General features: G+C 37.8%; 1 protein-coding gene across 1 annotated transcript in view; it reads right to left on the reverse strand.

Moving 5' to 3' along the window:
- DAPK1 (death associated protein kinase 1) overlaps window positions 1-11,218 on the reverse strand; it is a 91,613-nt gene extending 80,395 nt beyond the window's left edge. Inside the window, exon 1 of the mRNA XM_085313077.1 lies at window positions 11,054-11,218. Coding sequence (XP_085169203.1) covers window positions 11,054-11,115 — 62 coding nt within the window. The 5' untranslated portion in view covers window positions 11,116-11,218. The remainder of the gene's footprint in view (window positions 1-11,053) is intronic.
- Between the last annotated feature and the right edge of the window lie 309 nt (window positions 11,219-11,527).

The following is an 11,527-nucleotide window of genomic DNA, read 5'->3' on the forward strand; positions in this document are numbered from 1 at the left end:
GAACCCTCACCACTCTTTCACAGCAATGAGCAGCTTCCCTTTATTTCCTCTTCTCAAGATCTCCCTGTCTTATAGCATATGACCAACTGTTTTAATGAAAAATAATAATGTACCTTCAGACAGAACATTTATGCAARTTTTGACTATAAAAGGAATCTATGTTGAATGGGCACAAACACAAAAACACAGATCTATGGCACTTGTAGCATTGTAGCGCCTGTTAGACAAATTTAGAGATGCTCATCTAAAGAAAGTTTTACTTTTTCAGTATCTCTGAAAAAAAATAATTAATAGAGCTGCAGATTTGAATTGTTCACCAAATGCTTGCTAGCTGAAGGATACACCTAACCACTGGAAGCAGAGGTAAAGATAGGACTGCAAAGCCTAAAACTCCTTTTGACTCAATTTTCCCAAATTATGACAGAGTTAGAAGTATGGAATAGATTTCTCCAACTTTCATTACTTCCTATGGAGCGTGAAGAATCACTAAAATCCAGAGGTGCCTTACTAACCTTTAATTACCAGAGCACCAACAAGAAACATACCTCCAGGAGCTTTCAGTCCACAGAACACGGCACAGTCATCGGCACACTGACCTTTTGCTTATGAAAATTTCTATTATTTCCTCTCTGGTTATTGAGTTGAGCTAAACATACTCATCACTGAACAGAATCTATAAACATAAGTTGAAAAACTTTCTAATAATAAAAATACTCTCTTCTTTGCTGAAATGAGCTTTCTAACAAGTCACTACAACATGGTACTAGAAAATTTCCAAACAAAGCATGGTTTGTGTCACATACACAAATCTCATACCAAGTGCTTTAGCAACTGTCCCTATACATTACGCTTTAACGAGCTGCTATTTACAGCCAAGTAGTTGTTTGCTTCCTCCACTCTAAGTCCTCTTTTACATCTGCTCACTGACAGATGAGCTTGACCACTTAGCAATTTAGACCATTTTAAAAACATATTACAAATTGCCCCTTCTGTCCTCCACGTAAAGGAAGAATTGTCTGGCTACCCTAGGGCCATTGTGACTGGAAAACATACTCAGACTGTGCAGTCATAGATCTTGTCATTGAGGGTTAATAAACAGTCAAGTTTTGTTTCTCAGAAGAAGAGAAGAATTCTCAAATTCTTCCATTTGGTTTTAGCTGGCCTCAACTGCAAGGCATCTACACCATTCAATCAGGGTGCAGGCTTTATGGTGCAAGTTAATTGATTCAACTACTACGTGTCACAGCAGATGTCTTCATCTCTCTGGTTGTACAGTCCTGTGCCCCTTTTCATGCTAGCAGCTAGCACTTATATTTGTCTGACATTCCCACGGTGACCCAGTTCAGGGAGCTCAATCAGTTATTCCCTCTTACCTCCAGACTGAACTCAGGAAGGCACTAACATGGGCACAAAAGAAGCAGCAGAAGACTAGTTCAGCGAGCGAGGAACAGGAATAACCTATTCAGTGGCCCTCCTATTAGGCTGATTTAGCTATACTCTAAAAATACTTGGGCAGGCCAATGGGTAGGTATGGCAGCACTTATCAGGGATCAATGTCAATTTATTCATCATTAGCAGAGATAGTTATGTCAAGGCTTCTTTCTAGAGGAACAAAAGAGACTGACAAAATGTATCAGCTTTGTAAGATACAGTTTGGAATGTTCTATTCTCCAGTTAATAACTAGCATAAAAAACAGAAAAAGGGATCCTTCTTTTAGGTAGAAAGGTAAACTAAACAATACCCTTCAGTCCTTTCAAATGAAAAGCAATGAGAAAAGACCAGACCTAAGAAACTAAGCTCTGGTTCCCTGATGTGTTTTCCCTTCCTAGGGAGTCAACAGTAATTCTGCACAAATTGTCTAGCTCATGGAGATAAGAAAATACTACCAGGAAATTAATGCACCAAAAAGAAGGTCTAACTGCCACACCAACATGTTTACAGACTATGTTTGTAGAATAGAAGAGAGTGCAAGTAGAYAAGAGACAAGATACACATGTGGTCTACAAGATCTATATTCCTTAGTCTTCATAAAAGGAAATGGGAATCAAGTGTTACAATAAAGAAAGAATTAGAGGCAGCATGAAGAAAGTAAAGTGTAAAAAAACCCTAATATGTATTACCATCTGCAAGTCCCATACAATTTTTTTTCCTTAGGAAGTAATAAGCTGCCAGTTTTGTTTTTAAAGCTCTTGAAAGCACTGAGTTCTTGGCTAAGAACCTGTTAAACACAGAAGAAACAACTACTAGTGTTATTTGTCTGTGTAGATAAGGAGGAAAAAGGGGGAAACAACCTCTAAATCTTCATTAAACTTGGCAAAATAATTTAGCTATAACGTCAACATAGAAGATGATATCAAGTAATGTAAAAATTAGCTTTAGCTATAGCTAGCTATGCCTATATATCTAGACAAAGTAAGAGCAGTACAAAACAGCATAGACCAGGTAGAATCATAATTCCACGATCTGAGTTTTAAGTACTGTCTTTCTTCTCACTTAGGAACAYAGTATTACAAGGGAGCATCTCAGCAATGAAATCCAATCCTTTTAAGCTGCAGACCTGCAATAAGGGTCAACAAGATTAGAAATTTCAGAAAATATAGAAAGATTAGGAGAGACAAAAAGCACCTTTCTAGTTCKCTATACTCATAAATCAGTTAAGAGTCTCTAATGATTCCAGTAACTCAACACTTTTCCTCTCTCCCCTAACAGTAACAATTTCAAAATGCTGCAAATTCAGCAGACAATGCAACCTAGGGAGAATGTAATTCTGATCCCAGCTCTCATGGGTACATGAGTAAGGTACACTTCTACAGGCACAACCCATCCAGCACCTCAAATCTTACTATCATTAGTTACTGATATTTAAGAGAAAATTGAGGAAGAAGGCAGAAGCCCAGAAGCCAATTTACAGTATAAATAGGAGGGTCCCTTCAATAACCAGTGAAAATTTAGAAACACAGCATTAATTGCTTACAAATAAAGACACAGTGGAAATCAAATATTTGCATTACACTGTTTAAGTTAATGGATAATTTAGCATTCTGTCTAAGCAAGAAYCGCAAATATCAAGTGGTACTGCTCAAAGCAATTATTTTTTCCTTTCCAAAGGCTCAATTCTGTGAACAGTTCAACAATAAATTCAGTGACACTATGCTTGTCAATCAGGTTGTGAATGGTTATACTTCGAACTGATTATAAACTCTTCCAAGCATTGACTAATTGCTCCTGTGTTTGTGATTATCCAGTAAGAGCTATTTTTCTTTCCATCAAGCATAAGCAAGATGTTCTAAGGTTCCTAGCAAACAAACAGACTTGCACTGGAGGTGGACGATAGTGGCTTTCATAAAAATGGTAGGCTTGTCCTTTCAAAGAGCAGTACAGTATTGCTCTGCAAGGTCCTTGGTGGTTGTGCTGACTGCGTACATTTAGAAGAAATACAGTGACCAGAAATGCAGAATACTGTGTGAAGGAGGGCTTTACAACATACTGCACAACAATATGGTCAGACACCCTCTGCTGCAATTCATCTCTGATATTAGCCTTTTCTATAACTACACKAAAAATGGCAGGAATGTCATCCAACAACAGACCTAAACATGAGGGCTCCAATCCTGCTGTATCACCTACAAGTGATGAAATTTTAGACTATATAAAAAAATTTTATCTATATTAATCATGAATCATGTGGCTCGGTCCCTTTACTATTTTTTTAAACACTATTTACGCCAATATTTACTACATAATGAAGACATGGAAGTGGCTTTGGCTTCAGGATCTTTAGAGGTAACTTTCCTTGTCCATATTTCTTTGTTTCTCCCTAGCTCAGTCATAAACTATTTAGTTTAGTAGATTTTACTTAACCATCAGTTAAGTAAACCTATACTGCATTGTAAGCTGATGAATGATTTCAGGATTGATGGAAAAATCCTCCTTTGGCTCCCCTATCTTCCTGTAAGAGAGTCACAGTCCAGTTTGAGAAACAGTCATCTAATCTGAGCCAGAAGTGCTGTGCAAGTCAGTATCACACAGGAAACAAACTACAAAACCACTGCTTTAACTGACACTTTTCCTACGTAACATAAATTGTGCTGTAAGTTGTGTTGTTTTGCTGGAGGCCTAACCAAGCCACTTAAAAGATGTAAGGAGACTTGGCCATTAAATGTATAGGAAATCTCATCGGAAATATGTCATTTTCTCCCCCNAAAAAAAAAAAAAAAAAAGCCTTTGAATAAATGTTACAAGTTTTAGCAGCTACTCTGCAAGGTTTCTCCAGAACCTCGGTACTCTGGCATTCTAATTTCCAGCTCTACTTCCTTGTCAGTTTATATCCTTCTGGCCTTGTATCAGCATTATTCTTTATCTCTGTCCCTCCTATGTCTTTAACTTTAAGTAGATTTACAGCAGCAATCGCATCTCTACCCAAGCTGAGATTTTACCATTGCTTTCAGCTGATTTAAACGGGGACTGTTGCCRTAAGTTAGATAAGGCGGGTTTTTCTCTTTTGACAGCACCATTGCGTGCATGCAAGTAATGGCACGAACAAGGGAACAGAAACACACAGCAGAGGAAAACGATACTGTTCTTTTCAGTCACTGTCAGCATGAACTTAGCTTGGCACGCAGTTATCATGAAAATGCAGCCTCAGCCTCCCTTTTCCTAACCTAAAAGCCAAACTGTTCCGTACACACAGTTCTAGTAGAGGATGTGACATATTTGAACATCTGTAAAAGGAGATAATAAATTAAAAAAAAGCAGAGGAACAGGGAAAAAAAAGCTAATGAAAGTTCAAGTATACTCCTAACACACCAATTCCAGTACTGATTGTACCTTGCTAACTAACCAGGAAAGAAAATCAAAGATATTTTTATCTACTTCTTGATGAGTTTAAATTTGCGAAGTTATATGCATTTGAAGTGAAGACACAAAATAAGCAGTGAGCTATAATTTTACTTTATTCTAAAAGACCTATTAAGCAGACATTTTTTCTCCAGAGAGAAATAAATTAAAGCAAAAATCAAGCAGTTATTTCCAAAAAACCCATCTGCATCTCTTGTGCAGCAAAAACACAACATTATAAGGCAATGATTGTCACCAGTAGTCCTGAGTGGTGACATTCTAACACAGTCTGCATAATCAACAGCTCATCATTTATTGTGTATTTACGAAAAAGAGGCATTTTAAGGAACAGTTTGGAAGTAAAGTAAAATGAGACCTAAATGAATAACAGTTCCCACCATGCTTTTCAAAGAAATTATTTTCTTGTCCTCATGCAACTACCAGAGCCAGTGCTTGCTCCATTCAATTTCACCACGACAATCACAGCATGGAATAACCAAGCTTTTCTTCTGAGAGCAGACAAGACTGATACAACACTAAAATCATTCACATGCAGCACTGGAACAGTTCTTTGGTATAACCTGAAATTTGCAATTTTGGATTCTCTAAAGAAGAAACAACGCTCAAACCATACTAACCAATCAACCAACCATTTTTCTTGCTTGTACAGTGACTTTGCTGCCAGTATTTTTATGGTTCTTTCCCAAATCCTTGTTCTTGAAAAACTCCTGAAGTCCACTCAGTTTTTTGTAATTCATTATCACGTATTACCAGAGTTTGTATACATGTAGTTACGGAAGCAGAGTGTTCCACATCTGCACTGTTTATTGGTCTGCCCATACAAATCTTAGAGGAAAAACAATATTGTAAAGGTTTATTCACTCTGCATCTTCAGTATCTAACTATTTTAATTCTGTAGAAGAACAAGGGTTAACATACGCTTTTTAATGGAGCAACTTGAGATGAGGCTACAGTAAGACTACAGGACAAAATATAAGTCAAAAATTTCAATTTAGCATTGTTAGGATTTTAGACATAACATAATACTCTTTTAGCCTTATAGACCATTGTTCACATTGCTCCACTTTTTTTCTATATGACTTTCTAATCTGACAATTAAAAGGAAAATATATTACATTATAACATTATTAAAAAAGATATCTGGCATGGCTTTATAGCTAAGGCAATTAAGATTAAGGTTTACAGTTTTGAAAGAGGACATATCACCTCAGTAGACTTTAACATGCTATACATCTAATAATGGAACTTGACAACATTCACGYAGTTCCACCATGTCAGCTTTTTATYAAGAGTAGTTCAGATTTTCATGTCTGAAAGGTACCATGAAGGTCAAATTCTACTCGTCATCCAAGCATTTTTTGTTAAGTGTTTTTACTTTCCTTCCAATACAAGCGCGCAATATAGTTACTGTTATGGTGTATAGAAAGACAAGGGAATAGCCCTTGTAGCTCTTAAAAGCAGCATTTCTGAAGACTGATACGTGCATAATCACACACACAAATATCATCTGCCTGAATACCTGCTGCTTACTACAGAAATCAATTTTCACACTCTCCAGAAACATTTTCTCTTCTAACTGAACACTCAAAGGTAAGAGCGTTTTTCAGATTGTAAAGACACATCCCCATGTTTGCATAACTGCTTGTTTTCTCTTAGCAAAAGCTTCAGCATGTTATCCTATTTATTTTTCTGTCACAATTGATGAGGCAATTAGATACCTCAGATAACCGTCAAAAGCAGTATGCTAACCCTGCTAACTTCTCTGCTTCATCAAGCAGATGGAGACTGATGTCCAAAACTGCTGAGATCCATCATAATTTTGGATGCTGAACAAGTTGCAAGTGTTACTCTAGTGAGATCCACAGGTGCAAATAAACTTGAAATTTAAAAATCATTAGGTACCTTTTTTGAATCAATTTTCTGAATCAACAGCAATCTACTATAAGAACAGCTATATTAATATACACTATTATTCTATTCCTCCATTCTCCACAGTATACTCCTCACTATACTTAAAAAAAAGAAAAAAATCATATGCAAGCAAAATAAAATTTTATCAGCTAATCCATTTCCTAACAGATACTTCTGAGTATCTGCCACTTTTACTTTTATTCCTGTCACCTTTCAAAAACATATGGTCTGATGACCATATTCTATGCATGTGCAGACATCTCATCTCATTCAGAAGTACAAGCATTTTACTGTTAAAACCTACATTTTTTAATATTAAAGTTCTCCACTTGGAAATTTTTAAGAAATTGTGTGTAAATACATATATATTTTAAAAACATTGTAACACAAATACCATTCTTCAATATATTTGAAGTATTTTAACAACCTGCAGTCCTTTTAGGAAGCAGTTTAAAGATTWTATATATAAAAAGTGAAGCACAGAGGTGTTTATAAGACCACAAACTCACACAATCATAATAACTCATAAAAAACATACAGGGTGTGTCTCTACTGTAGCTTTGTTTCAGTGACATTCCCTGTAATTAAACAAGCAATGGAACATTTGCCATCATGCTCTAACTCCTAGAGAAGACCAACCCCTGTTAAAAACAAAAAAGCTAGGAACAGCAACAAAAACACCAGCACTTCAATTAGTTAGATCTGGTTTCATGGTCTTGCACGCTCACCATGCTGTGAATYTGAATACCACTGAACTTGAATTCCTGTCTTTTGGGCAAGCTGAAGTAAAGGCACTGCAACAGGGTATTTGAAATGCATGGTCACACAGCCTGCAACTGCAGACAGAATTAACATGAGCAAAATAGCTTTAGTAAATTTGTTGCATGCTAATCTCTAACCTGGCAGGGACTGAATCTCTATCAGCCTTTGAAGTTTCATGGTTAGATGACTACTGACCACATCTGCAGGAGAGCTGAACAATGCAGTAATAGACATCATTCTAGATTTGTAAGATGGAAAAAAAAAATGTATATAATGCAGCATAAACAATGATTAAAAAGCAGTATCTTCATCTATGTTCTTTACTAAACACATTATTTGCTCCACAAGTCTCAAGAAACAGTTGTGGTACACAAGGTTAAGACAACCAAAAACGTAAACCAGACACAAAGGTGCCAGAACAAATCACATACAGACAAGACAATTAGGTGTGATCCTGTAAGTATTCACAATTCCAAGTTCCTTTATTACTTTTCCCAGGGAAAAATCAAAATAGAACAAAGAAGAGACTAAAGTTCAAACATACTGGTAAAAGAAATACTCCTCTGCAAAGGCACTGTGAACTGCCTTAAAACTAAGAAGTGTATTTTTCCAGCCTGAAGATATCACTGTTCTTCTAGTTGTTTCAAGCAACTCTGGATTTTATGTAAGCTATATTTGAACTTCCTATATAAAATTTCATTTACACAATCCATTTGATCTGATTTGAGTGACCTTTGCTAGACTAGAAAAGCTACTTTTTATTCTAGTTACTATCAGAAGCATCGTAAGATACAGATAACTAAATCTATTACAAAAGAAAACAAAGAAGGTTAAAATTTCAAAGTATTTGCAACTTTAYTGAACTGCTCAAAAGCAGTTGGGAAGCTTTAGGATCCATTTATGCAAACTTCCCTCAGTAAATGAAAACTTTTCATTTATTCACCTTGATTGTCACACGATTGCTGCTAGTAAGAGGAAATAAAGGAATTTTTCCCCCAAACTGGAAAAAATAGGTCGATTTAGCAAAACCAAACCTTTCATCATTGCTTAGCCCATGTAGTAAAATCACAATTCAGGTTTCTAAATAATCAGAAGAAATTTTAAAGTCAAAAGCGTTTTTAATATTCTTTTGCTTCCTGAGTTTTGAGTCTCAGGGCTGACATTTGCAACTACATTACGCAAACATAAAGGTGAAAAACCTAAAACAGGGCATGGAATGGAGGAGAAAGAATGGTAAGAGGTGAGATTTACAAAAGAGAATTTTAACTAACTCCAGAAATTTACGTTTAAAAAGAAAATATCACTAAATCAAACCACACAACRACCATTCCGAGATTTACCTGCTCTTATTTTTATGGCAACACTTATCAAGGGAATAATCTGGGCTTCTCAAAGTGATGCTGAAGTGAAAGCTCCGGCTCTTTTACAAAAGCACATTAGTTTTTAAAACAAAAGCCCTGTCAAACATTTGACGAATGTCTTGTCATTTATTTATTTTTACAAAAGTAGATTTCTTAGTTTTATTTTTTAAACAAAAAACAAGAATTGAGCTTTATTAATTCTTGTAAATTCTTAAAATATTGTGTGTTCAGACAGAAAGCTAAGTATATATAACTTTATCATAGTAAGATTATGTAATAAAAATAACCTCAGTACTGTAATTCCTTCTTTGTAGTTGACCATAGTAACATACCAAAGTTTTATCAAATTCCATTATTTATTATTCAGTCATTCTGAAAAAATCCATTTGCTTTTTTACTAATGTTATCTATTATATTATTTACTAGATAACATATTCACTATACCTTAAAAACGAAACTCTTGGTCATCACTGTTTTCTTCTGGAGCTAACATGTAATTTCCAAAGCTTGTTTGTTTCACAAAATCTCCACATTTTTAAGCATTTCCTATGTAATTAGTCATGGGTAATTATTCTTCTTAAATATGTACAGAGGAGCAAAAATTTTTGACGATTTTTCTTTTAAGTAAACACAGGAGCACTTGCATAAACATTAGCACTCTTAACAAATACACGGACATTGTTTTCTCCATAAAAAGCCTTAAGAAACCAAACAAGTTAGAAAAAAAAAATAAAGGCACCGATCCAAAAATAATCTATAAAATAAATCAGATATCAGGATTGGTTAGACAGATGTAGTTTCATTTTTATCGGTCCTGAAATCTAAAGCTAAATTCCAAAACATTCTGCATGTTCTGGTCAAAAATCACAGGGAACAAATCAAACAATTTCATGTGTTCTAACAAAATATCTAGAACACACAACCTTAACTTACGGGTCAGCATAACAATGTATCTTTCTAATGAAGTATCTGAGAAGTTAATCTGAATTGGCTGTCCCAGAACACTTCATAAAAAGTAAAATTACATACCCATCACATATCTGTATAGGTAAAACAACAAACTTAAGTTACATAAACGTGATGAAGTTTATGTTAAAAATAGCCCAATTAACTTCCTGATAAAGTACATTTTTTTTAATTAGTCTTTTTGTGAGTTCTGTCTATACCAGTATGTTGTTTGCAACATCTGCTAGTATTGGATGCTTCACCGGAAAGGCATACACAAGTAGACATGGGATCATCTGCTTCATGTACCCTGCTCTGCAGTAATTAAACACTGACTGTAAACTTGGAAGTCACTGACATGTACATTGAAAAAGTTTATGCTATACTGATGCACTAAAACGCCACTGTACTTAAATAAAATAAAAAACTGAGAAAGATGTTAAGAGAATCCTCACAAAACACATGTACTTCAACGATAAGTTAGCAATCATAAAATCCACAGACACTGGAAAGAAGACATGAGTGATCGTTTGAGGTTTCTACCACAAATACTGTGGCAGAAGGAGACGATTATACAACATTTACTAAACAAGGTTCAAGCTGATGGTGCTTCATCTGCAGCACTCTGATACAAATCTCTTGATCTTTCAGTTTGAACAGTGATGCCTAGAAGATTGATCTCCATTATGCTGCCATTAATAAAAAACAATTACATGGTTTCTCTCATTTCTTTCATTACGTTATTGAAAAAAAGTGATATGTAACACATATAGAGTCTTTCATTGCTACAGCCTAAAAACACAGTAAAGGCTTCCTTGATAAAAATTCACTGTATTTTAAGTTACTCACCTGACTAGCAACAGGAAGCATTACAATTCTTTAAAACCTTAATGTCTGAAGGCACCACGCACATACGCACGAACTGTATTTTAGTCATATACACATCAAGTTAAAAGGTGTTAATTAAGAACTGCCAAACTGCAAAATCCTATTAGCTTGATCTTAGAGAGCAACGTATGCGGGTAGCTCAAAACCCAAGCGCTTCCTCCGTCTCCAACCACGCAGTGCTATCTTGAAACGCAGCGGCGCAAGGCGAGGACCCAGGGCACGCAGGAAGCCCGGCTGTACTCGGTGCGCAATCCCGGGCCACTCGGCCCCGCTTCAGCCACCAGGCGCCGGGGGTCCCGGCCCAGCCCAGCCCGGCGCCGCCGCCTACCTGCCGAGCTCGTCGCCCGTCTCGTAGTGGTCCTCCAGGTTCTCCTGCCTGAACACGGTCATGGTCGCCGCTGCCGCCGCCTCTCCTCGGCCGCCGGCTTCAGCCTCTGCTCGCCGCCCTCATCGCCGCCTCCCCGGAGCGCCGCGGCCGCCCCGCGCGCCGCTGCGCGCCCTGCGGAGAGCGCCGGGGTGAGCGCCCGCCGGCCAACGGCCAACGGCTAACGGCCAACGGCCGCGCGGCGCCCCCAGCGCCGCACGCGGCGGCGGCAGAAGAAAGCGGCTCCCGCCGCCTCCGCCCGGCCTCCCCCGCTCGGCCCCGGCCCCGCCGCCCAACCGCGCCCGCTCCCGGCCCGCGCCCGGCCGCCACCTTCCGCCCCGGCCCCGTTGCCTGGTCAACGGGGCCGTGGCGCCGGGCGAGGCCCCGCCCCGGCCTCCGCGGGCATCCCCGCACCTGACGCTCGGTGCGGGGAGACGG

This window comes from Rhea americana, unplaced genomic scaffold (genome assembly GCF_003343005.1).
Source record: "Rhea americana isolate MKP2758 unplaced genomic scaffold, rheAme1 scaffold_11, whole genome shotgun sequence".
Classification (NCBI taxonomy): domain Eukaryota; kingdom Metazoa; phylum Chordata; class Aves; order Rheiformes; family Rheidae; genus Rhea; species Rhea americana.